Source organism: Calliphora vicina, chromosome 1, assembly GCF_958450345.1.
Source record: "Calliphora vicina chromosome 1, idCalVici1.1, whole genome shotgun sequence".
Taxonomy (NCBI): Eukaryota; Metazoa; Arthropoda; class Insecta; order Diptera; family Calliphoridae; genus Calliphora; species Calliphora vicina.
Window position 1 is genome coordinate 62,873,197 of NC_088780.1, and position 27,690 is coordinate 62,900,886.

At 31.7% G+C, this 27,690-nt stretch overlaps 1 protein-coding gene across 2 annotated transcripts; it reads left to right on the forward strand.

Annotated features, from left to right (window-relative positions):
- Window positions 1–9,796: 9,796 nt before the first annotated feature.
- LOC135949222 (uncharacterized) lies at window positions 9,797–11,234 on the forward strand. 2 transcript variants are annotated; one of them, XM_065498714.1, is made up of 4 exons: window positions 9,797–9,912; window positions 10,027–10,310; window positions 10,375–10,503; window positions 10,582–11,234. In XM_065498714.1, the coding sequence occupies exons 2-4, from the start codon at window positions 10,167–10,169 to the stop codon at window positions 11,032–11,034; spliced, it is 726 nt and encodes a 241-aa protein (XP_065354786.1). In that variant the 5' UTR covers window positions 9,797–9,912; window positions 10,027–10,166; the 3' UTR covers window positions 11,035–11,234. The 2 variants fall into 2 exon arrangements, with proteins under 2 accessions (XP_065354786.1, XP_065354787.1); XM_065498715.1 differs by lacking the exon at window positions 9,797–9,912 and having other exon boundaries at window positions 10,019–10,310; window positions 10,585–11,234.
- The last annotated feature ends 16,456 nt before the right edge of the window (window positions 11,235–27,690 follow it).

Here is a 27,690-nt window from a genome sequence, read left to right on the forward strand (position 1 = left end):
CTGGTTTGTGGTAGAAAAATATGTTGAATTTGACGAAGAGACTACTTATTTTTCTACTAGAAAAACATCTTATTTTTGTCCTAAATTTCCGAAAAGTAATCCTTTATATTATTTAGTCCAGTTATTTATAGAATGTATTTATGTATATTTCAAAAAAGAAATAAGTCGCAGCCACGAGTTGTACCAACAACCATCTGGATGCTAGTCAACTGTTGTACTCACTACACCACTGCTTAGTTATTAAAAGTTATTATATTGATTTATCAATTGTTTTCTGGAATTGAAGATATGGCATCTTAATTATATTTTAAATACGTTTGAAACGTAAAGCAATAACTCTGACTTTCTTTCGCTTTCACCCTGTCTATACCTGATATATTTTTATCATGATAAAAGTCAAAATGATTGTCAAGATCAAAAATCAGTCCACAGCCCATATATGAACTGTTAACGTGTCAAGGTGCTACCAAACTACATGTATTTTACATATGTATGTACTAATACTGCATGTCCAAATTATCATTTTACATACGATTCATAACACCTGCCTATGTTTTTACGTATGACATAACCCATAAATGTACACAGCTGACTTTTTAATGTGTATAAATTGGTAAAATTAAAAAGTTGTTAAAATTAAAATGGATGCAACAACCGCTTAGTTTACATGTTCATTATTCATTCTCTTTAGTTTTTTTACAATTTATTTTTTTCAAACAATTTTAGAAGAAAAATATTACAAACGGAATGACAAACTTATATGTATATACCCTTCTCACGAATGGGTATAATGAAACATTATGCGAGAAAAATCTTACCAGGGCACACTTAGAAAGGTGACTGCAGGGCACACTAAGAAAGGTGACTGCGATGAAACAGCTGATTATTTTTATACTCTTCACCATGAGTGGCAAGGGTATATATTAGTTTGTCATTCCGTTTGTAATTTCTACATTTTACATAAAGTATATATAGTCTGGATCGTTATAGATAGCGGAGTCGATATAGCCATGTCCGTCTGTCTGTCTGTGTGTTGAAATCAATTTTCCAAATCCCCTAAATAACTTACAAACATGATTGATACATCAAAATCTCCGGAATTCTTCCGAGAAAATTGGTCCCCAAATGGCCGAGATATAAGCAAAAAACGCAAAAACCCATATATTTTGTTAGTGTTTCATGAAATCATGTACATATATAATAGCATAATAAAAAGAAAACAAAAGTTTAGTTGTGTGTATATATGTATGTAGATGTGTGTAGATCAGTGATGTCCATCCCATACAACAATTGTTTAAACACATTTGTTACGCTCTTTTAAAGAGCATAATAAATGTCTAATTTTTTCAGAAATTCAGTAAGCATTGGCCCATAATCATAGTCAAAAATAAAGTACATTTTAAGAGAATTAAACTCGACTTTACTTAAGAGTTTAGGTCTATCATAGACAAGTTAAAGTATACTTCTGACGTTGAAGTCGACTTTAAATATAAAACTAGCTGAAGCTGTTATTAACTCGTTTAACAACAGCATCAGCTGTTCTTCGCCGAGTAAAAAAGTTCGTCACAAAGTAAAAAATGTTTAAGTTACAAGATATTGGTAGAGATTTTGCAATTATTGAACAGTTATCAATAAAATTAGTAACAAAATATCGTAATTATGATATTAATCTTATCTTTTCCATTTTTCCACAACAAACAACTTTCTTTCTTTAGATGTCCCGGTTACTTTTATTGTTTATGTTTTTGTGATTTTTTTTTAATTTTGTATGTCAGCTGTTCAGCGTTGCCACTTGTCTGTTTTTTGTTGTATATTGTATGAAAACATTTTCTGCATTTGCGGTGGCACCCAGTTAAAGTCGGTTCAATTTAAAACATAAGGAGTGAGATCGAAAAATTCTTAACACACGTTTTTCATTACATTTTTTAACCCAAGTATTATTTGAATTTTTTTTTGATCAAGTTACCTTTGAAAAACATGTCAGTTATTATGTGTAATGTCAATTATATTAATTTTTTTGTTAATCTGATTAAAATGAGTGACCAGAAAAAAGTGCGTACTGAAATTATTAAATATTTTCAACAAAACCCAACTTGGTCTTACAAAAAGTTGGCCAAGCATACAAAGGTCTGCCGTCAAACTGTTTCCAATGTTATTAAACAGTACCGGGAGAACTTGTCAGTTGATAGAAAACCTGGTTCAGGTAGAAGGAATGGTCCACATGATGTTTCTAAAGCCAAAAAAATAGAACGCATTTTCAAAAGAGCTCCCAACACATCCGGTAGGAAAGCAGCCCGGTTAGCTCAGTGCTCGGACTATTTGGTACGAAAAGTTAAAGCTAATGCAGGTTTAAAAACATACAAGGCTCAAAAAGTTCCTGACAGGAACGCTACTAAAAATTTAGAGGCCAAAAACAGAGCACGGAAATTGAAGTCAAGTTTTATAAAAAAATATTCTTGCTGCATAATGGATGACGAAACGTATGTTCTGGCAGATTTTTCGCAACTTCCAGGTCAAAAATTTTATGTTGCTGATGCTCGAGGGAATGTTGAAGAAAAGTTTAGGACCCAAAAGCAGACAAAATTTCCCAGAAAGTTCTTGGTATGGCAAGCAATATGCAGTTGCGGCAAAAGAAGCCACTCATTTGTTACAACGGGCTCTATAAATACCGAAATTTACATCAAGGAATGTTTACAAAAAAGGCTGCTTCCATTCATAAGACTTCATAATGTGTCCACTTATTTTTGGCCTGACTTGGCATCCTGTCACTATGGCAAACAAGCCCTTGAGTGGTACAAGAACAATAATGTGGTATTTGTACCAAGAGAGGCAAATCCTCCAAACTGCCCGGAGCTAAGGCCAGTGGAGAGATATTGGGCTCTTGTTAAAAGAGAATTGAAGAGTACAAAAAAGGTGTCCAAAAGTGTGGTAGATTTTAAACGGAGATGGACTACATGTTCGAGCAAAGTGACAGAAAGCACTATAAAAACGTTAATGGAAGGGTTTCCGAAAAAGGTTCAAAATTTCATCACTAGTGATTAAAACTATAAAAATAATTTTTTTTGTAAATTGTAATAATAATTTCAATCAAATAAAAAAAAAATTAAAGCTGTAAGTTTAGTGGTTTCTTTTTTATAAACATATATGTATGTTAAGAATTTTTCGATCTCACTCCTTACTTTAATTTTGACTATGGTTGCAAATTAATAAAAAGCAGGTTTTTATTTTAAAGTTGTTTTTAAAACCGACTTTTTAGAACCGACTTTAGTGTTTAACTATGATTATGGGCCATTGTTGTTGGTTGGTTTTTGGATGAAGCATAGCAAACACTCGCGTTTCAATTACAATTGAACACACAAAAACAAAGTTAAAAATAAATAAAAAATTTGAGAGTATTTCGGCCGTATAATGTATATTGTTTCATTTCCTTAAAATTTAAATTATATTCATTTAATAAATTGGTTTTATTTGACATAAATTCTAAATCTAAACCTTCTTCATTTTGTTATTATTTTAAGTGTTTCACATTATGTTTGCTGGGTAGCTCTCTCACCAATACATCTTCATTTTTATTTTTGAACACCACTGGTGTAGATGAGTATATTCACCAATTTTATTTTGTTTCTTTGTAAATCTTATTCTCTAACAAAATAGAGTTGTTTATGAGTTCTCATATGAGCAACTCTATCATAGTCTCCTTTTACAATGCAGAAATTGAAAGGCAGACATTTTTCTCATTCTCTTTTGAACTTGCCGAAACCTTTTACAACCGCGAAATTAATAGACAGACAGAAATTTGTCGTTTCCTTTTTTTCGTTGTTGATGCGTATGAATATTTACATTGTCAAATGCATTTAAACATTGATGTGAGAAACATGATATGAAGCAACAACATGAAAATTGCGAAAATTGGAAAAGAGATACAAAAAATGTCTAGTACAGATGGTCGTGTACTACACACTCTGCCTCTTCAACCCCTCGGCTACAAGCTTTGTCTGTCTTCCTTTCAATTTCTGCATTGTAAAAGGGGACATACGTAAACAGCACAAACACCCAACAACATTCTACAATGTAGAATCTACAATGTGGAATGAGAATTACAAATCAAACACACGCGTGCATAATTTGTATGTATTTGAGTGCGTTTGGTTTATTATACCCTTCAGCTTCGTGAGAAGGGTATATATAAGTTTGTCATTCCGTTTGTAACTTCTACATTTTTCATTTCCGACCCTATAAAGTATATATATTCTGGATCCTTATAGATAGCGGAGTCGATTAAGCCATGTCCGTCTGTCTGTCTGTCCGTCTGTCTGTTGAAATCAATTTTCTGAAGGCCCCAGATATCTCCGGGATCCAAATCTTCAACAATTCTGTCAGACATACTTTCGAGAATTTTTCTATTTAAAATCAGCAAAATCCGTCCATAAATAACGGAGATATGAGCAAAAATCCGAGACAACCTCTGAAAATTTCATCAAAAAACACTGCATGCTTTGACAAAAAAACAACAAAACGTATGTTTGGATGTGCAAGTTTTGTGTATTTTGTTTTTTTTTTGTGTTTTGTTTCTTTTGGCGTTGTTGTTGTTTTTTATACAACTAAACGCATGCTTTGACAAAAAAACAACAAAACGTATGTTTGGATGTGCAAGTTTTGTGTATTTTGTTTTTTTTTTGTGTTTTGTTTCTTTTGGCGTTGTTGTTGTTTTTTATACAACTAAACGGTTGTTTGGTTGTGTGTTGGTTTTTTTTACAAAAAAGCAACAAAACGTAGGCTTGGATGTGCAGGCTTTGCGTATTTTGTTTTTTTTGTGTTTTGTTTCTTTTGGCGTTGTTGTTGTTTTTTATACAATTAAACGTATGTTTGGATGTGTGTTGGTTTCATTGGCTTGCGTATTTTGTTTTTTCTTTTGGTGTTTCGTTTGGCATTGTTGTTGTTTTTTATGTTCTTGATAAATTTAGGATGCTGTACGCTGAAAGTGGGCAATGTTCATACATACAGTGGTGGTCACCAATTTAAGACAAATACTTGAATTTTTTTCATCAACTGAATTTTAAGTGCGATAGAGCCAAAATTAAAGGACCTCTAAGGGTATGAAATTTATTATTAATGTTTCTAGTTTCTGAAAAATGTTTGGAAAAATCGGTAAAACATATATGGACAAAGATATGTGGAAATACGTTGACCCACCTCAGCGAACATCCGCTGTTAATAACATGATATGACCGAAACTAATGGAACTAAAACTACGAAATTTGGTCCGAATATTTTATAATAATAAAAATATAATGATATAAATGTGAGAAAATATGTTTATTTAAAAAAAAATTTTTTTGGTCAAGTTGTAGAAAAATTTTATGTGTTCGTGGTGAATATGATGAATTGACACAGTCGAATAAAACACACTTGTGTGTTAAAACAGTCCTCATGCATACATATTTGTGGAAATATTTGAAAAAATAATTGTCAATCACGTGGAATTTAGCAAACAATTTTTGTTTTAAATTCCTGGCCACCACTGTATATACTAATTATAAAAAATAATAATGCATCCACAACAAAGGTGAAGGGTATATAAGATTCGGCATAGCCGAATATAGCACTCTTACTTGTTTTTTTTATTTTTGTTGTTATTTTTTTCAACATACAATTAAGGTATACTTTGGTGAAGGGTATATAAGATTCGGCACAGCCGAATATAGCTCTGTTACTTGTTTTTATTCAGTTTGAATTGTCAATTCTCTTGTGGTTGTTGTGGCGAAAAATACAACAAACCCAAAAGCAAAAACAACAAAAGGCAACTTTGACAGTTCACCTACTTTTTAACAAAAACAAAGTACCTGTTGTTTTTGTATTGTTGTAGTGATGCAGTCACCTTTCTAAGTGTGCCCTGGGTGACTGCAAATACAACTATACAAAAACAACAGGTACCAAGGCGAATTCATACAAGGTGGTGTCAGTTCTACAAAAACAACAATTGGTCTTAACAAATGTCAAAAAACCAAATTGAAAAATTAAACAAATAATCATTTGAACTTAGTATAGTGTAGATAATTGAATAGTGAGGGCTTTACATACATATTTCATATTTATGTAAACAATATATATTTTGTTAATAAGCTTAGAATATGTAGATATTTAAATACAAAAACCGAAATAAAAATTATCAGCTGTTTGACTGGCTCCACCTTGTTTAAATTCGCCTTGACAGGTACTTTGTTTTTGTTAAACGGTCGGTGAACTGTCAAAGTTGCCTGTTGCTGTTTTTGCTTTTGGGTTTGTTGTATTTCAAACTGAATAAAAAAAATAATCAGCTGTTTCATCGCAGTCACCTTTCTAACGCTGCGTTTACACATACAAGTAGATCAATGAAAGTTAATAATACGTATTATTATCGAAAATACATCGAAATGTCTACAAGTTGCTTGAACGTTTACACATGCAAGTAAAAGTTAATTTTGTAAATGTTAGCGAAGGAGAAAATTACAGCTAATTTGATAAATAAACCTTTTATATATCAGCATTTGTTATTTTTAAGTCCATTTGCGGCTGGAAACCCAATTTTATTATTTTTATTAATAACAATAAAGTGTTACCATGATATTCAAATACAAACATTTCTGGGGATAATGTTAGGTTAACAATTTTTATAGAAATTAGTAACAATTTTATTTATAAAAACTAATGAAATTGCTATTTTTACGAGAACGATAGTGGCCATTTGTACTATTTTCTTTTACAAAAATACATAAAATAATTTAGAATATAATTATTATTTTACCACCTTCTGGTAAATTTTTCAAAAACTATTTATTGGCAACTCTATTTGTATTCACTTGTATGAATGTCGAAAATCACTATCCACCTAACCCCCCGTTGCATTATGTAAGTGCAAGTTCGAAAAACTCAATACACTCACAGTTTTTTATTAACACAATCACATCTTTCTTACTTACAGCTCAGCTTACAAGAGAATTTGCTTGTAAGTAAATTTTTGTCACTTGTCGCAAGCAAAATGACAAATGAAGAAACAGTGTTACCAAGAATGAGTTTTATATCAATTTACTAGAACTTAGTAAAAGAAATTAGCTGATATTCTATGTATTTAAAAAAATTAATGATATTTTTAAAGATAAATTTCATTAATTTAAAAAAAAAAATTTTTCAGTAATTTTATAATATTGACAACACGGCAATACTGGATTTCCCTTAATATTTTCTTTTAATTCGTTCAACACAAGGTATATTAATTATATAATTAATATACATTGGTTCAACATAGCAATTTTTGCAAGAACATTCGTTGTTGGCGACATTTTTAAAATGAACTTGCAACGCATAGTGTAGACACACAAACAATTTAGTGATGGCGTTTTTATATACTAGGTGGTGTCGGTGGCGAATTCAGGAAAATACGAGCGAATTCATGAATTTTTTATATATGGAGTTTGACATTCAAAACCACTCTTTCATTGTTTCGAATGTCAAACTCCATATAAAAAAATACATGAATTCGCCTGTTGTTTTTGCATTGTTGTATTTGTTGCCGGGACGCACTCACCTTGTTAATACGCCTTGGTTTGAATTATCAATTCACTTGTGGTTGTTGTGGCGAAAAATACAACAAACCCAAAAGCAAAAACAACAACAGGTAACTTTTACAGTTCACCTACTTTTTAACAAAAACAAAGTACCTGTTGTTTTTGTATTGTTGTAGTGATGCAGTCACCTTTCTAAAGCTGGAGGTCCACACCACGCGTTTTACGCTTTCTCGCATTCTACGCGGCTGTCAAAAAAGTACAATCAATATATTTGTACGCTGCAAGTTACAAGTACAAAAGCGTAGAATGCCATGACGCGTAGAATGCTTAAAGTAGATCTACTTTCTACTTTTATAAGCGTCACAAGCGGCGCACGAACATGTCAGCTGATTTTGACAATTTATATTCTTTTTTTAATGTGTATTTTTCAATTTTAATAAATTAAAACAAGTTTAATGGTGAAAAAATAAATAAAAGCTGCAGAAAACGCGAAGTTTTTTTTAATAATAAAACAAAAAATTGACGCTTAAAAAGCATCGCATGTAACTTGAAGCGTAGAATGCGAAGAAGGTATGAAATGCACGCAACGCTTTGACGCGAAAACGCGTGGTGTTGACCTCCAGCTTAAGTGTGCCCTGGTACAGATCAAGGAGAATCTATAGAAGGTGACGACCAAGGTGCATTTAATAAGGTGCCATCGGCAGCACAGCTGATTATAGAAATAGCTCGCACAAATGTCAAACTACATATATAAAAATATTCGCCCGTATGTCAAACTCTATATATAAAAAATAAGTGAATTCGCCTGTATTTATTTCAATTCGCCACTGCTGTCACCTTGTTAAATACGCCTTGGTGAAGACAGAACTACAGCAAATACAACATGTACAAAAACAACATGTTGTATTTGAACCAGAGTATGATAACAAACAAAACATTTCGCAAACGTTTGCAAAATGTACAAAACAAATCAAAATTTTTATATTGTATTGTACATGAGCATAAACAAAAACTTTTCAAGTGACAAAGAGAGAAAACGAAACGATTAGCTATTCACTCATCTGCATTAATTTCAATATTGTTCTTACTCTTTTCTACACCATTTCCAATTGTATTTCAGAAGTTTCTAATTGTATTTCAGAAATTTCCAATTGAATTTCAGAAATTTCTAAATATATTTCAGAAAATTCCAATTCAATTTCAGAAATTTCCATTTATATTTCAGAAATTTCCATTTATATTTCAGAAATTTCCAATTATATTTCAGAAATTTCTAATTATATTTCAGAATTTTCTAATTATATTTCAGAATATTCCAATTATATTTCAGAACTTTCTAATTGTATTTCAGAATTTTCTAATTGTATTTCAGAATTTTCCAATTGTATTTCAGAAATTTCCATTTGTATTTCAGAATTTTTAATTTATATTTAAAATGTTTCTAATTGTATTTCAGAATTTTCCAATTGTATTTCAGAATTTTCTATTTGTATTTCAGAAATATTCAATGGTATTGCTATTAGAATTTTCTGAAATACAAATGGATATTTCTGAAATACAATTGGAAAATTCTGAAATACAATTGGAAACTTTTTAAGTATAAAATAAAAATTCTGAAATACAAATGGAAATTTCTGAAATACAATTGGAAAATTCTGAAATACAATTGGAAATTTCTGAAATACAATTAGAAATTTCTGAAATATAAATGGAAAATTCTGAAATATAATTAGAAAATTCTGAAATATAATTAGAAATTTCTGAAATATAATTGGAAATTTCTGAAATATAAATGGAAATTTCTGAAATTGAATTGGAATTTTCTGAAATATAATTAGAAATTTCTGAAATTCAATTGGAAATTTCTGAAATACAATTAGAAACTTCTGAAATACAATTGGAAATGGTGTAGTTGCGTACGTTTATATTAATGTACAGTTTGCAAATAACTTTTATAGTGTCAAAAACAGCTGACATAATGTATACAAACTACAGCAAAAAAAATGTTGACAAGATTAAAGTTGTAAACAAACTCGAGCAAAAAAATAATCAGCTGTTTGATTAATGTCACCTTGTATATCATTACACCATGGTTAATACGAATCTGTTCTGTTCTTACGGATACGCTCGGTAATTGGTTTAGTCAAACATATGTTGACACACACACACACAAATGTACAATTCCTATAAGATTAGACTCTGGCAACATTATTTACAGTGCGTTCAGTGGAAACAAGATATTTGTATATTTTGGGAAATAAAGGACATCCATCGCTCCAACAATTGATTGAGAATTTGAGAATTATTTAGAAAGAACAACATGATTTAAATTTCAAATTCGTGGTAGCTTTATTATATTGAACAAAAGGTTTGTTGCAAAACATCATATGTATATATTTATTTGGTTCTTCTATGATTATTAAATATGGTGACCAACTAGTTATATATATTTACTTGTTTTAATCCTTTTTTCTATTTCAAGTCTGGCAACAACAAAATTGTGTTAAGAAGAAAGAATTAAAGTACATATCGAAGTAATTTGCAGAGAAAATACATAAAAGTCGGAAAACTAAGCATTGCAAAAGAAAATATATAGTTAAGATTTAAGAAAATAAAATAAGAATGGGGAGCATCGATAAAGCTTGTATATCAGGTTTTCTATGTCGTCTATGTTCGGAAATGCATCGAATTGTAATCCATATATACGGTGATCAGGGACAGCGCCTTTGTCTGGTTGAAAAAATAAATGGCTATCTGCCTATCACGGTAACCAAACAAAAATTATAAGAGTATGTTATAGATTTAATGCAATAACAAATAATGACTTCAGATCTCACCAACTGATCCGCTGCCCAAGACCATTTGCACAACATGTTTGCGACGTGTAGAACAGCACTATGATCTTTTGATGCGCTTGTCAAGAATTAAAGAAGAACGATTTCTACGTGTTAACAACAAAGTATTATCATAAAAATTAGTCATATTATTTTTAATTGTAATCCTAATTAAATATTACTGATATTTTTTGTATATTTAGCAGCGACCCCGTGCTTCATCAATCTCAAGTATTGAAAATTCGGAAGATGAAGTTTATCAAAGTGATGATGAGTCCCGTCGGCGACGTCAACAACTAGATATTCCTACCCAAAGACAGTTGCAACAAACACAACAAAATCTTTTATCAACGCCAGCAGCATCGGCTGCACTTTCGTTAATTTCAGAAACAACTGCTGCTGGATCTTTTTCCAGAACTAGTTCAATGAATACCGCCGCATCTAGCGCCAATGATGCCGGTAATGGCGACGATGATGTTGACGATGACGACAGTCGTGCAAGTACAAGTGCTTTGTCAGCAATTGTCCCAAATTTTACTGCTGTAAATGATACAAATATTGGCGATTCGTCTTCATCATCATCATCGTCTACTCATCCACTTTCTGTTGAAGCTGGCAACAGTTTTGGCATTGTTTTGCAACAGCAATCTGACTGATGTTATTAATTAAGACGACTAAGGACGTTACACGTTAATAATTAGTAATACATTATTAATGAATATAACGTAATTGGATATACATAAGTGATCATCAAAAACCCTTTCCTCCTCACAACTTTCCATTCTTACCTTACTGAAGTTCACCATAAATTATTATTAAAGAAATACAACAAATAGCCATATTAATAATTGAATAATACTCTTGTTTTTATCTAATTGTTAGTTTTATTACAGCAGTTGCAAATGACTTGCATTCAGATGGGCGTAGTTTCGATATTTTGTGCAAAAATTATAATTTTTATAGTAAGAATTGTGCTAAATTTCCCAATTATTGATAAATTCACTGACATTTTTTAGTTTTCCAAAAACGTGCAGAAAGGATTCCAGATGATCAAGCCACAGAACCATAAACCAAAAATTGAGAATTGGTAGATCTTAATTTATTTAATATTTTATTGTTTAATTGTATTTAAAAATTCATAAAATGTTTAATTTGGACTATTTGTTGAAAAAGTAAGTTTTGTATTAAAGTTATAATTTTGTGGACATGAATTAGTGCAAAGCCCGCCCTAAATTCTGTATTTCGCCAACTATTTTTTTTAATTTCTTATGTACATATGTATGAGCCTAATAGCGAAATAATATTGTTCGACGGCTGCAATAATGACACAATTCAAATTGTTTTTGTAATTTGGGATTACTCGTCCAGGAATAGCCACATAGGAAAATCATAATTGGGCTGAAAGTATTAACAAGCCATTGATAAAGTGCATTGGAAAGCGTATGGCAGTCCACTGAGAACGTGTCATACTCATTTGAAAGACTCAGTTGTGAAGGAAGAGTTTTAAGGATTGGCCGAAACCTAAAAGCGCAGCCGACACACTAAGTAACAGTTTGGACGTTGAAAAACTAATGACTGAAATAGGAAAAGGAGAAATAAAGATTAAGATGTGGTTAAATAAGACTAATATACTAGGGTGAAGGATTATTCGACTTATTCAATAAATGATCTTCAAATAGTTTATAATTGGAAAAACCAATTGCAATGTTGTTAACAAAAGTAAATATTTTTAGTTAAAAAACCAAGTAGTCCTTACAATGGAAACTATTTTTGAAAGCTGTTGCCGAATTACCGCATTCGATATCGAGTAAAACTAATCGTAATTTTCTTATTCGAGATTGTGGTATTCGATATAGAGCTAGAAATTTTGTGTATTTTTTATAATTTATATATCAAATGCGGGCCCAAAACATGAAAGATAACTTAAACGGCTGACCCGATATTCTGGAAATTTTTACAGTATGTTGCCTTATGTCTGGAAGGAACTATAGGTTACTTTTTGTTTTGAATTTTCAAGTGGGCAAGATCAAATATGTATCTAGGAAACTATAATAGCTATAGTCTTAAAATTTTACATGAGCAATTCCACCGTTTGTATAAATATTTGTGGCAAAAATGGGAGTAGTAGCCACAGAGGGCGTGGCCTATCCCATATAATGATAATTAAAAAAATCTAATATATGGGATACAATAAGAGATAGGGTGTGTTCGTAAATGCAGTAAATTTGTGGATCACTGATGCCACGACCTGCAAAATTTTGCAACATATAACTTAGTGATGCATTGGTTGCACAAATTTGCGGCGTCACTGCCAAAAATTTGCATTAAAAAATGTTTGACGTAAAGCAATAATCGGCAATATACTTTTTCGAACGCTAAACTGTTAATTTGCAGCAGTGATGCAATCATACTGAATTTACGAACACACCCAGAGTCCATTAATATTGTACGTTTATTCTACCATTAATATTTAGGATATGACAAGAATGGGCGGATTATCAATAGCGGGCGTGACACCTCCTATACAATCTAAATACTAAAATTCATATCTATCTGTATAATTGAATTACTTAATTAGATCAAAAATAGACCATATATGTATATTAGAGTGTCTTTTGCAATTTAATTTAAAAGAATCGAAATGTGTACGCAATTGTCGTTCTAATAAGATATAAAACACAAAAATTGGTTAAAAAATGTTAAAGTTATTCAAAAATCGCCAGGCCATTAACGTGTCTCAGGCCACTAGAACAAGAAATGTAGAAACAACATAATGGAACATATAATTTGTTTAAGTTCTAAATTACTTTATAGCCACTTTTATGCTAAAATCATAAAAAAATATATATGTTTTATTAAACTAAATCGAAATAGAAAATATTTAAAAAAAAAAGTTAGCATTGTTTCATAATGTTTACGTATTTAATCAAAACAATGGGAACACTGAAAAAATGGGCTAAAAGTAATAATGGAACACCATGTTATTTCAATTCCAAATTGTTCTTCAATTCTATTAAAATATTTAAGATTGGTCAATTTTAAATAATATTGTTTCCACTGTTAAGTTTAAAGAGCATTAACGTTTTTTTTATAATAATTTTAAAATGGCGCCGCGTGGTGTTCAGACTTCACCAGAACACAGGGAACTGATAAAAAAATTGTCCAAGGAGGGAAAAACAAGTCGAGAAATCGCCGAAATTGTGAATCGTGCACCTACAACTATTTTTAACATCGTTAGAAGATATAAAAATAGCAATGATTTTAAAAATAAATCAAAGCCTAACAAAAATAAAATCTTCTCTCATAATGACGAGAAATGGTTAGTGCGCCAAATTAAGCGGAATCCTCATCTAAGTACACCAAAGTTGGCAGCAGAAGCAGAGAAATTCCTTGGCAAAAAAGCAAACCCAGAAACAGTTTGTATTGTTCTTCGAAAGCACAATTATAATGGTAGAGTTGCTAGGAAAAAACCTTTTATAAGCGACATTAATCAAAGGAAGCGTTTAGAGTTCGCAAAAAAAAATACCGCAACAAGGACTTTTCTTTACGGAAACAGGTGCTGTTTACAGATGAAAGCAAATACAACGTTTTTAGGTCCGATGGACGCTCTTACGTATGGAGAAAAGCAAATGAAGAGCTGAAAAAAAATAATTTGCAACCCACAGTAAAACACGGTATGGGTTCGGTCATGGTATGGGGTGCTGTATCTGCCGCAGGACCAGGAAATTTGCACATAATTACTCAAAATAATCACACATACGAGTGTTGTTTTTGTTTTCACATAGTTTTTTCTACTAATACATTCTATTTGACAAAAAACATTAAAGCTCTGCCCAAGGTGCATTTAATAAGGTGCCATCGGCAGCACAGCTGATTATAGAAATAGCTCGCACGAATGTCAAACTACATATATAAAAAATATCCGCCCGTACGGCCGTATGTCAAACTCTATGTATAAAAAATAAGTGAATTCGCCTGTATTTATTTCAATTCGCCACTGCTGTCACCTTGTTAAATACGCCTTGCTCTGCCCTATGTAAGATGCAACAACTTCAGTGAGTATATTATATGTTAAGGTCCCGTTATGTTACAGTGGGTCAAACGTATATCCTACATTCGGCCGTCCTGATGTTGGCTTCGTCCCGAAGCTGGATTCCACGGTTTCATGTATTCGCCGACGGTGTTACATTTTCTCGAACCTTCGCCTTCACCCAGTTTTACTACCTCGTATCGGTCGTGGTTTAATTTGGACACTATTTTATATGGGCCTACTCCATATTGAGTGCGCTTGATTGCTACGAGGTCGCCCACTTTATAATCCGTACCTGGTACCCTCTTTCTGTCAAACGACTTCTTGTTTTCCGCTTGTATTTTAGAGATATTCTTTCGTGCCTCATCTCTAATTTCATCTCTTTCTTGCTGGAGTTCGGATATAGAGAATTCCTGCAACATTTGATTTAATTGTGGGTCTTCTTTCGTTCGCATACTAATGCCCGTCATCAACTGGAAAGGTGTATTCTGAGTACTTCTCGAAGGAGAGTTGTTTATCACTTGCTGAACTCTTTCAACATACCTATACCAATGGTTGGGTTTCTCGGCACACATTTTGGCTAACATGGGCACGATTACTCTATTGATTCGTTCTACCTGTCCATTACCTCTCGGGACTCCTGTGGCAATTAGCAAATGCTGTATCCCTTCGCTCTTACAGTAATCATCAAATTCATTGGCGGTAAAAGCAGTACCCCTATCAGTTATTACTCGTTGTGGGTTACCAAATATGGCGGACTGCTTACTCATCTTTTCGACCACTTCTTTGCTGCCAGTACTCTTGGTTGGGTATAACCAGACAAATTTCGTGAATGCATCGATCACAACGAGTATGTGATTGTACATTTTATGCGTAGCCTCCATTGGTCCGACATGATCTAGATGGTAGGTCACGAAAGGTCTGTCCGATTTGTCGATCGGGTTGAGCCTTCCCTCTTTCTTTCCAGATTTTGCCTCGACTATAATGCACTCTACACAGCTCTTTACCACTGCCTCAGTTTTCTCTTCTAATTTGGGGATATAGAATTGTTTTCCAACCAAATCCTTAGTTTTACGCACTGCGAAATGTCCATGGTGGTGAGCCATTTCGATAATCTCCTTTTCCATACTTGTGGGTATGACAATTAGCTCTCTAGCTTGGTCTTTGTATACAATTCCATATTTCATGTAATAATTGTCATAAGGGCTTTTCTCGAGCACCTTACAAACTGCTTTTATCCAATCTTCGTTCTGTTGCGCCTCTTTTATGCGATGTTGGAGTGAATCCTGAATCATAAAATACGAAACTCGACTCAGGGCATCAACGTGCTTTATTCGAGTTCCAGACCGATGTTCAATAGTGTAGTCAAATTCTTGAAGGAATAAGGCCCACCTCGATACTCTAACCGGAACATCGTCTTTCCGCATGGTCATGGCAAACGCGTTGCAATCGGTAACTATTTTAAACTTTAGCCCCAAAACGTACACCCTCCACTTTTTTAACGCTTCAACTATTGCCAAAACTTCAAGCTCGTACGAATGGTATTTCTCTTCGGAAGAAGTTGTTTTTCTACTCATATACTCTATTGGGTGGAGTGCTGAATCCTCAGAGTCTTTCTGCAAAAGTACAGCTCCGTATCCATGTTTACTCGCATCGGTATGAATCTCTGTTTCGGCTTTCGGGTTGTACAGCTTCAAAACCGAATCGCTCGACAATGCGGTTTTCAACTGTTGTAGGGCTAGTAACTCCACATCACCCATCTTGAAGTTCGCACCCTTTTTGAGCAAGTCCGACAACGGCTTGGCTATCATTGCATACTCCGGTATAAAGCGACGGAAAAATGATGTCAGCCCCAAAAATCGTTGTACAGCCTTTACGTTATTAGGTATCGGGAATTTCTTGATAGCTGAGATCTTCTCCTCTGAGGGTGATATAGACGAGTTTTCAACGACATAGCCTAAAAACTTAATTTTTCGGCGCAGAAATTGACACTTACTCCATTTAAATTTAAGTCCGTTTGACGACGCAACTTCTAAAACTCTGTGCAAATTATGGATACCTTCCTTCTCATCACGGGACAATATAACTATGTCGACCATATAAACAACTATCGTACCGTCTCTAACCAAATCATGAAAAACTACTGAAATGTATCGGCAAAACACGGCTGGAGAGTTACTAATACCGAAAGGTACAAATTGGAACTCGTACTGTCCATTGGGCGTAACGAAAGCTGTGTATTTTCTCGACTCTCTTTCTATTGGTACGTGTAGGAACCCATTCTTCAAGTCAAGTGTAGTAAATATTTTAGTCGCTTGCAATCTTTGAATGACGTCATCGATCAGAGCCATGGGGAAGTTATCTCGAATTATCTTCTCGTTTAAACGTCTGTAGTCGCAACAAAGTCTCTTAGATCCATCTTTCTAAAGTGCACTAAGCAATTTAGCACTCAGCTACTCCAATGTTTAGCACTCAGCTACACTGGCTGAATTCTCTCTACGTCTGCCTTAATTCCTTTACTCATGTACTCAGCTCACCAAGACTGTTGATTCTCCTTTTACTTAATTTTTGCCACACACAAAAAATTATGAACCGTTTCTCTGCGCTTGTGTATGTTGATGCATACCAGGTTTTTTTTTCTTTTCACATTTTGTCTTTATGTTCCTTCAATTTTTATTAATTTGTTTTATGTACATGGTCACAATAAAAAATTTAATTTGTTTAGACAATTCTATTGCGTTCTGTTTATTTTTTATTTTTTGTGTTCTCGCTCACTTTCAATTTTCTTTGTAAAATAAACTGTTTTTATCTTTTTACTTTTTTAAATGTTTTTATTTTTAAATGTTCACAATTCACTCTTTTTTGGTTTTGGCCTTATCCCGGTTGAGCCCCCATTTGTGGGGTACCAAATCACTTTTCAATTTCAATATTTTAACAATTCATTTATTAGATCATTTATTTCATTTGTCTTAAGTTCTAAGTTATTTATAAAAATAAAACGAGAGCCACCACTGAGTTGTTCATACTTTAGTATTCAATTTGATACTCCCTATTTGACAAAAAACAAAGCTCTGCCCTATGTAAGATGCAACAACTTCAGTGAATATATTATTTGTTAAGGTCCCGTTATGTTACAGTGGGTCAAACGTACATCCTACATATATATATATATATATATATATATATATATATATATATATATATATATATATATATATATATATATATATAATAGCCGGGGCGGTCAACTATTTTTTATATATATATGGGGCATTTCACGTCAAGTGAACCAACTTTTGAAATCGATGTCTTCCGATCGCGATGAAATTTGCACCAATGTTAGTTCTATTGGATAGTAATTCGGACCAACAAGATCGGTCAAGAACTCTCTGAGTTATAGGAGACATTTTGGCCAAACAGATGTTTTTTTTTATCCATATAACTTATTACCTATTGTTCTTAGCAAAATGTGTCCCAAATAGTTTAGATAGCTATTTATGCAATCTTTCGAAAAAAAAAATTAAAAAAATTTAATAAAATATTTTTGATTTTTTTTTTTAAATCAAAAATATTTTTGACTTTTTTTTTCAAAATGGGCCCTTTTTATTTTTTTTTTTTATTTTTTTTAAGAAAGCTTAGGTCTTTTCCTAAGCGACCTATATGGTCGATTAGTGGGATGCGAGTGGGATATCTATCAAAAAAAATATTTTGTAACTCAAGATTTAAAATTTTTGAATTTTTTGCAAAATCAAAAACTTTGTTGACTTTTTTTAAAAAAATGGACCCATTTTTTAATTTTTTTTTTTGCTCAGAAGAAAGCTTATGTGTTTTCCTTTAACACCCTTTTTGTCGCTTAGTGGGATGCGAGTGGGATATCTATAAAAAAAATGTTTTGTAACTCAAGACATACAATTTTTTACTTTTTTTTGAAAAATCAAAAACCTTTTTGACTTTTTTTTTCCAAAATGGACTCTTTTTTTATTAATTTTTTTTTCTCAAAAGAAAGCTTAGGTCTTTTCCTTTAAAACCTTTTTGGTCGCTTAGTGGGATGCGAGTGGGATATCTATCAAAATAAATGTTTTGTAACTCAAGACAAAGGTTTTTAAATTTGCACTATTTTAATTTTTTTCATATTAAACCTTAAAAATTAAACTTACGCAGAGAAACTAGACACATTAGCCTTTCCGATGGTATGTAACATACCCAACTAAAATTTCATAGCCTCGATACTGTAATACCCATAATATGTTAACCTCAGGAATAAAAATCACTTTTTTTCTATGGAAATGTTGAATAATTTAATTTTGTTATTTATTTGTAATAATAATTAATTTAATATATAATAATAATAAAAAGATGAATAATTTAGTAAAATTTAATCTTAATCACAATAGATCAATTTATATAATAACTATTTTTACACTTAATTTATGAAGTTTTTAAATTTTCAAATATCCATACTTTTATCCTCCTTATTTGTCACCTTTATTAGCTGCTTTTTTTTGTCAATCCTTTCTTGGCGTTATTAGATTCAGCTACTGATTTCGCTGCTGGCTTCTTTTTTGGCTTTGGAAAGAAATCGCATTGAGTAGATGCAGAAAACTTTTTTAATTTGAGTCTTCCATCGACAAGCGGTATGAAAGCATGGTATTGAGCAGTGCCATCGATTGTTACCGCAGCATCGAATCTGCTCTTTAGTGTTTTCAATGTTTCCTCATGATCCTCTTTGCTACTAAAAACTATTTTAGTTTCTTTACAATAATTCTTTGCCCAATGGAATAAAGCAGTCGCATCTAAGATGCGATCTTGATGAGAGCACTGGAGGCTATACTTCGCTGCATTTCTTTTGAGGTTTGCTCCAATACCATCACATGCTCCTTTACCATGAGCAGTAGGATGAAAATGCCACTCAGCTGGCATTCCAAAATCTTTTTCATGAGCTGTAAGATTTGCGAAGCTACTTTTGTTTTTAAAATGTTGACGAGCTCCGTCCGAAAAGTAGTATACCTTTTCTACTGTAAATTTTGATTTTAGATAATTTAGTATTATCTTCTGGTACTCATAAACTGCAACGGTGTTATGTTTTAAATCGTCGGATATGATTGCCATACTTTTGTGTTCCAGGTTTTCTTCTTTCATGTAGTAAATAACTACTGTGAATATAGTTGCTTGGTCGTTATTGAAGTGGAATGCTTGTATGGAATCCTGAAGAACATATTTATAGTTCTCTGCGAAATCAAATGAAATAATGAATTCACCAGACTTCAAATGTGTTTTCAAGTCCTTGAAGAATGACCACTGCTCTTTGACTAAAAAGTCATGGGTTCTCAAATTTAGCAATCCTCTACACAGTTCTTCCACAAAATCATCCACATTTAAAATTATGGTTTTCAGTGTGCATCTTTCAGTCTGAAGCCAAGATTAAAATTTTAACTCCTCAATACATTCTCGATCAAAAGAGTTGATTAAATTTTCTTTGATGGATGTGGTTTCTGGGCAATTCGAACATTCACCTAAGTGGCAAGAAGTTGTAGCATTAGGGCACATAGTCAATTTAAGGCAATCGCGGTAATGGTGTAAATCTTCTGATGAATCATCTTTTAAGTAATTTAAGTTGATTTCCTTCAACATCAATTTAACATTTTCATGGTAAATACAAACACATACTGTGTGAGTTCCGCTGCTTAATAATAAATTTCATTTTCAACCTTAGCCTTTTTAGAAGTCGTAGACATTTTGAATTTTGTAAGTATTTATGTAAATAACACACGTCTTAACTTTAACGCTGTTTCTAAAAAACTGATTTCCGTATGTCTTCAGAATGACAATAAATAGTTTTTTAAGATCATATAGGTAGTACGTTTTAATGAATGAGTCTAAAATCTTTTATTAGGGTCAAGAAGGGTTTACATACTAAAGTACCTAGTTTAACCAAATGTTACAAATAATAATAAAAATAACCACCATATAAATAACCTACCTGTCAACTTCTACCTCTCCACCCACTTCTTAAAGTCAAATGTCATAAAATAATAAATAAACTGGTACTTCGGAGAAGGGCCATAAAATATTTCCACTTGATTCCAAAAATTTGTTTCTGGGGCACCTGATATTTTAACAATGAAAATCACGTGCGCTGAAAACTACCTCTAGGATTGACTAAAAAAGCCGCAAGATACAAAACTCAGACAAATTTTGGGGGTGGAAAATTAATAGCGGTCGGCCTCATATTGCAACCCTCCAGTGGCTATTATCGGTCAGTTGTTGTGGTTTTTATTTTAAGGTTTTAGAAACACTTACACACAAATATGAAAAAAATCAATTTAAAAACATTTGTCTTGAGTTACAAAACATTTATTTTGATAGATATCCCACTCGCATCCCACTAAGCGACCAAAAAGGTTTTAAAGGAAAAGACCTAAGCTTTCTTTTGAGAAAAAAATTAATAAAAAAAGAGTCCATTTTGGAAAAAAAAGTCAAAAAGGTTTTTGATTTTTCAAAAAAAAGTAAAAAATTGTATGTCTTGAGTTACAAAACATTTTTTTATAGATATCCCACTCGCATCCCACTAAGCGACAAAAAGGGTGTTAAAGGAAAACACATAAGCTTTCTTCTGAGCAAAAAAAAAATTAAAAAATGGATCCATTTTTTTAAAAAAAGTCAACAAAGTTTTTGATTTTGCAAAAAAATTCAAAAATTTTAAATCTTGAGTTACAAAATATTTTTTTTGATAGATATCCCACTCGCATCCCACTAAGCGACCATATAGGTCGCTTAGGAAAAGACCTAAGCTTTCTTAAAAAAAATAAAAAAAAAAAATAAAAAGGGCCCATTTTGAAAAAAAAGTCAAAAATATTTTTGATTTAAAAAAAAAAATCAAAAATATTTTATTAAATTTTTTTAATTTTTTTTTTTCGAAAGATTGCATAAATAGCTATCTAAACTATTTGGGACACATTTTGCTAAGAACAATAGGTAATAAGTTATATGGATAAAAAAAAACACCTGTTTAGCCAAAATGTCAAATTTTGACCTCCTATAACTCAGAGAGTTCTTGGCCGATCTTGTTGAAAAATGGTGTGCGAATTACTATCCAATAGAACTAACATTGGTGCATCGATTTCAAAAGTTGGTTCACTTGACGTGAAATGCCCCATATATATAACTTGAAGAACTAACATTAGTAAATGCTACCGAGCGAAGCCGCCCCCGCTATATATATATATATATATATATATATATATACAGTGAGCCTCAAAAGTGAGTATACACCAAAAATTATTTGATTTTTTTAATTTAATAATAAAAATCTTAAAATTTATCTATAGATTAAAATTTAAAAGTTTCGGTTTGTTGGAGAATGGGCTGAAAAATAGATTCGGTTGTGAAAAAAAAAGATTTAAGTCGGACTATAATGATTTTCGTGACCTTAAAAAAAATCTAATAATTTTTGGTGTATACTCATTTTTGAGGCTCACTGTATATATATATATATATAAATAAATAGTTGACCGCCCCGGCTTCGCCCGGTTGCATTTTGTTAGTTCTTTTTATATATATATGTATATATATATATATATATATATATATATATATATATATATATATATATATATATATACAATATATATATATAAATGCCCGGTAGCATTTACTAATGTTCAAGTTTCTCCAACCCACATAAACCTGCCTGTTCTTATCTATTTGCAAATAAAATATCTAAATTTGTACTGCATACTTTACCTAGCGTTTACACATGCAAGTAACAGTTCGAAAAACACAATACATTCACACTTTTGCACTAACACAAGCACACATGCAGCCACTTACAGCTCACTGCCTAGTGAATTTCGATGGACAGTGATTTTTTGACACTTACTGCAATAAAGTGTCAAAAACACAAACAGAGTTGCCTAACTAAAAAAATTTAAAAAAAATTACTGGATTGTGGTAAAATAATTATTATATTTTTAACTTATTTTATGTATATTTGTAAAAAAAATTGTTTTTTCTCTTCAAATATGAATAAAGAACGCTATTAAATTAATTTAAGAGCACTAATCTCATTAAAGTAATAATAATAATTATTTATAACAATTATTTCCCTACAAATATATGTATGTGGTATCCTAGGCAACTCTTAATAATAATGTGTTTACGTTTTGACGACATTTTTAAAATGAACTTTTACTTGCATGTGTAAACGCTCAAGCAACTTGTAGACATTTCGATGTATTTTCGACATTTTCGATAATAATACGTATTCTCAACTTTCCTCAATCTACTTGCATGTGTAAACGCACCGTTAGGGAGCTTTTTCATTACAGTTGACTGGACTCAAAAAAAATCCGAGTTTTACCCGGAATTTTTTAATTTTTTTTCTTTAAGCTAGGTACTCTGTTCAAAATTCCGTGCGAAATGCTGTCAAACTACATATAAAATATTTGGAATGAAATATATGCGAAATAATTTCGCAAAAGCAGTACTCTGTTTTTATTGTGGAAAACATGTGAAATACATCTGGCAACCTTATTTTTCCACACGAAATAACATAAGCAGCACTTATTTCGCACGAAATTAAAACTGTCAAACAGCATATAAAATTTTTCGCATGAAAAAACCATAAATTTTCGCAAATATGAACAGAGTACAAGGCTTTACAAACCATCTCCTGAAAATTTCGAATCGAATAAAAAAAATCAGCCAAATCGCTCAAGCCGTTCTCACATGATGCCATTACATACATTGACCATTTCATTTTTATGGCAAGCTGTGGCAGCTATCAATATGAATATTAGGGACTGATATGGGTGGACTACCATTTTTATACATGGGAAAACCTTCTATATTTTCAGCCCAATCATGAATAAATAATCCGCCGCAGTTTTTTCCCTTTTCCCATTTTTAATTCTGAAAAATTAAATGTCATCGTACGTGACATTTGTACGCCTATATAGTGGAATAGATTTTGCGTTATGTTTTCTTTTAATTTCTTAACTAAACCAAATACCTATACATATTTCCTTTACAATCCGTCATATTTAAATAAAAGTAATCTTTGGATGATTTTACAATAAATAAAATTTAATATCGTACTTGTTACAATAAATAATTTGATAATAGAAAAAAAAAACAATCAGAGTCAAATTCATTACATACTACATGCTTATTATTCGGAGCTTAGTTTTCGCCGCAATCTTAACCTAAAACATACCAATTAAATTAAAAAAATTAAATATAGTCAGTTTTAACTACTATAACTATAATAAGCTCTAAATACTTTTAAATAGTAACATTTTAGTATTTTCTCCTGTTCAAATCATCTTGAAAAAAAGTATCAAGGGTTTTTGTTTATATATTTTTTGAAAATAATAAAGAATTTGATTGGATAGAAGGAAATAATAAAATGTTACTATGTGAATGTGAGTATTTATATCATATTACAACATTTTAAAGACTAAGGTAGGGTCACACATGACAAATATTTGACGAAAAAGACGTAACCACTAAATAAAATACATTTGAATTCATTTATTATAAAATATTCGTTAATTTTCTTTTTTTCATTGATTGTTTTTAGTAATAATAAATTTTTGAAGATAACTAATTTTTAGAGAAAAAATGTATATCTGATTCTAGTAAATTTATATTAAGCTAAACTGTATTAATGTACAAACTTTTTTATATAGTTTATTTCAATTATTATTAAAAGTATTCGAATGACGAATATTCTGCGATAAAATAAACATCACTGTTATATAATTTATTTTATTAATTTACTAGCTGAACCCGGTCCGCGTTGCTGGCCTTTAGAAAACATCTGTTTTATATTGCATCTCGATTTTAATATACAGTGTCGGACAAAGTCGATGATCCGACCTTCAATTTTAATAGTGGCATTTCGCCTGTTCCAATGAATTGAAAAATTTAGTATGAAAATTTCTTATTCATGCACCTAATATGCAAGAGTAAACAAAATTGTTTATCACATACCGAAAATCAAAAAATTTGACTTTACACTGTTACCCAAAAGTCTTTTCTGAAGATTCCGTGAATATATCATCAAAATCAGTCCAGCCATTTTTGAATCCATATGGAACATACATACCCGCATCCATTTTTATGAAATATATGGCATTGGATTTTTACACGCCCCTCCACAGACCGAGTATTAAAAATCTGACTATACAGTGTTACCCGCTGTGCTATTCTGAAGATCCCCCGGAAATTTCATCAAAATCGGTCCAGCGGTTTTTTATATATGGGACATTTCACGTCAAGTGAACCAACTTTTGAAATCGATGTCTTCCGATCGCGATGAAATTTGCACCAATGTTAGTTCTATTGGATAGTAATTCGGACACCATTTTTCAAGATCGGTCAAGAACTCTGAGTTATAGGAGGTCAAAATTTGACATTTTGGCCAAACAGGTGTTTTTTTTATCCATATAACTTATTACCTATTGTTCTTAGCAAAATGTGTCCCAAATAGTTTAGATAGCTATTTATGCAATCTTTCGAGAAAAAAAAATAAAAAAATTTAATAAAATATTTTTGATTTTTTTTTTTTAAATCAAAAATATTTTTGACTTTTTTTTTCAAAATGGGCCCTTTTTATTTTTTTTTTATTTTTTTTAAGAAAGCTTAGGTCTTTTCTTAAGCGACCTATATGGTCGCTTAGTGGGATGCGAGTGGGATATCTATCAAAAAAAATATTTTGTAACTCAAGATTTAAAATTTTTGAATTTTTTTTGCAAAATCAAAAACTTTGTTGACTTTTTTAAAAAAAATGGACCCATTTTTTAATTTTTTTTTTGCTCAGAAGAAAGCTTATGTGTTTTCCTTTAACACCCTTTTTGTCGCTTAGTGGGATGCGAGTGGAATATCTATAAAAAAAATGTTTTGTAACTCAAGACATACAATTTTTTACTTTTTTTTGAAAAATCAAAAACCTTTTTGACTTTTTTTTTCCAAAATGGACTCTTTTTTTTATTAATTTTTTTTTTCTCAAAAGAAAGCTTAGGTCTTTTCCTTTAAAACCTTTTTGGTCGCTTAGTGGGATGCGAGTGGGATATCTATCAAAATAAATGTTTTGTAACTCAAGACAAATGTTTTTAAATTGATTTTTTTCATATTTGTGTGTAAGTGTTTCTAAAACCTTAAAAATAATAACCACAACAACTGACCGATAATAGCCACTGGAGGGGTGCAATATGAGGCCGACCGCTATTAATTTTCCACCCCCAAAATTTGTCTGAGTTTTGTATCTTGCGGCTTTTTTAGTCAATCCTAGAGGTAGTTTTCAGCGCACGTGATTTTCATTGTTAAAATATCAGGTGCCCCAGAAACAAATTTTTGGAATCAAGTGGAAATATTTTATGGCCCTTCTCCGAAGTACCAGTTTATTTATTATTTTATGACATTTGACTTTAAGAAGTGGGTGGAGAGGTAGAAGTTGACAGGTAGGTTATTTATATGGTGGTTATTTTTATTATTATTTGTAACATTTGGTTAAACTAGGTACTTTAGTATGTAAGCCCTTCTTGACCCTAATAAAAGATTTTAGACTCATTCATTAAAACGTACTACCTATATGATCTTAAAAAACTATTTATTGTCATTCTGAAGACATACGGAAATCAGTTTTTTAGAAACAGCGTTAAAGTTATGACGTGTGTTATTTACATAAATACTTACAAAATTCAAAATGTCTACGACTTCTAAAAAGGCTAAGGTTGAAAATGAAATTTATTATTAAGCAGCGGAACTCACACAGTATGTGTTTGTATTTACCATGAAAATGTTAAATTGATGTTGAAGGAAATCAACTTAAATTACTTAAAAGATGATTCATCAGAAGATTTACACCATTACCGCGATTGCCTTAAATTGACTATGTGCCCTAATGCTACAACTTCTTGCCACTTAGGTGAATGTTCGAATTGCCCAGAAACCACATCCATCAAAGAAAATTTAATCAACTCTTTTGATCGAGAATGTATTGAGGAGTTAAAATTTTAATCTTGGCTTCAGACTGAAAGATGCACACTGAAAACCATAATTTTAAATGTGGATGATTTTGTGGAAGAACTGTGTAGAGGATTGCTAAATTTGAGAACCCATGACTTTTTAGTCAAAGAGCAGTGGTCATTCTTCAAGGACTTGAAAACACATTTGAAGTCTGGTGAATTCATTATTTCATTTGATTTCGCAGAGAACTATAAATATGTTCTTCAGGATTCCATACAAGCATTCCACTTCAATAACGACCAAGCAACTATATTCACAGTAGTTATTTACTACATGAAAGAAGAAAACCTGGAACACAAAAGTATGGCAATCATATCCGACGATTTAAAACATAACACCGTTGCAGTTTATGAGTACCAGAAGATAATACTAAATTATCTAAAATCAAAATTTACAGTAGAAAAGGTATACTACTTTTCGGACGGAGCTCGTCAACATTTTAAAAACAAAAGTAGCTTCGCAAATCTTACAGCTCATGAAAAAGATTTTGGAATGCCAGCTGAGTGGCATTTTCATCCTACTGCTCATGGTAAAGGAGCATGTGATGGTATTGGAGCAAACCTCAAAAGAAATGCAGCGAAGTATAGCCTCCAGTGCTCTCATCAAGATCGCATCTTAGATGCGACTGCTTTATTCCATTGGGCAAAGAATTATTGTAAAGAAACTAAAATAGTTTTTAGTAGCAAAGAGGATCATGAGGAAACATTGAAAACACTAAAGAGCAGATTCGATGCTGCGGTAACAATCGATGGCACTGCTCAATACTATGCTTTCATACCGCTTGTCGATGGAAGACTCAAATTAAAAAAGTTTTCTGCATCTACTCAATGCGATTTCTTTCCAAAGCCAAAAAAGAAGCCAGCAGCGAAATCAGTAGCTGAATCTAATAACGCCAAGAAAGGATTGACAAAAAAAAGCAGCTAATAAAGGTGACAAATAAGGAGGATAAAAGTATGGATATTTGAAAATTTAAAAACTTCATAAATTAAGTGTAAAAATAGTTATTATATAAATTGATCTATTGTGATTAAGATTAAATTTTACTAAATTATTCATCTTTTTATTATTATTATTATATATTAAATTAATTATTATTACAAATAAATAACAAAATTAAATTATTCAACATTTCCATAGAAAAAAAGTGATTTTTATTCCTGAGGTTAACATATTATGGGTATTACAGTATCGAGGCTATGAAATTTTAGTTGGGTATGTTAAATACCATCGGAAAGGCTAATGTGTCTAGTTT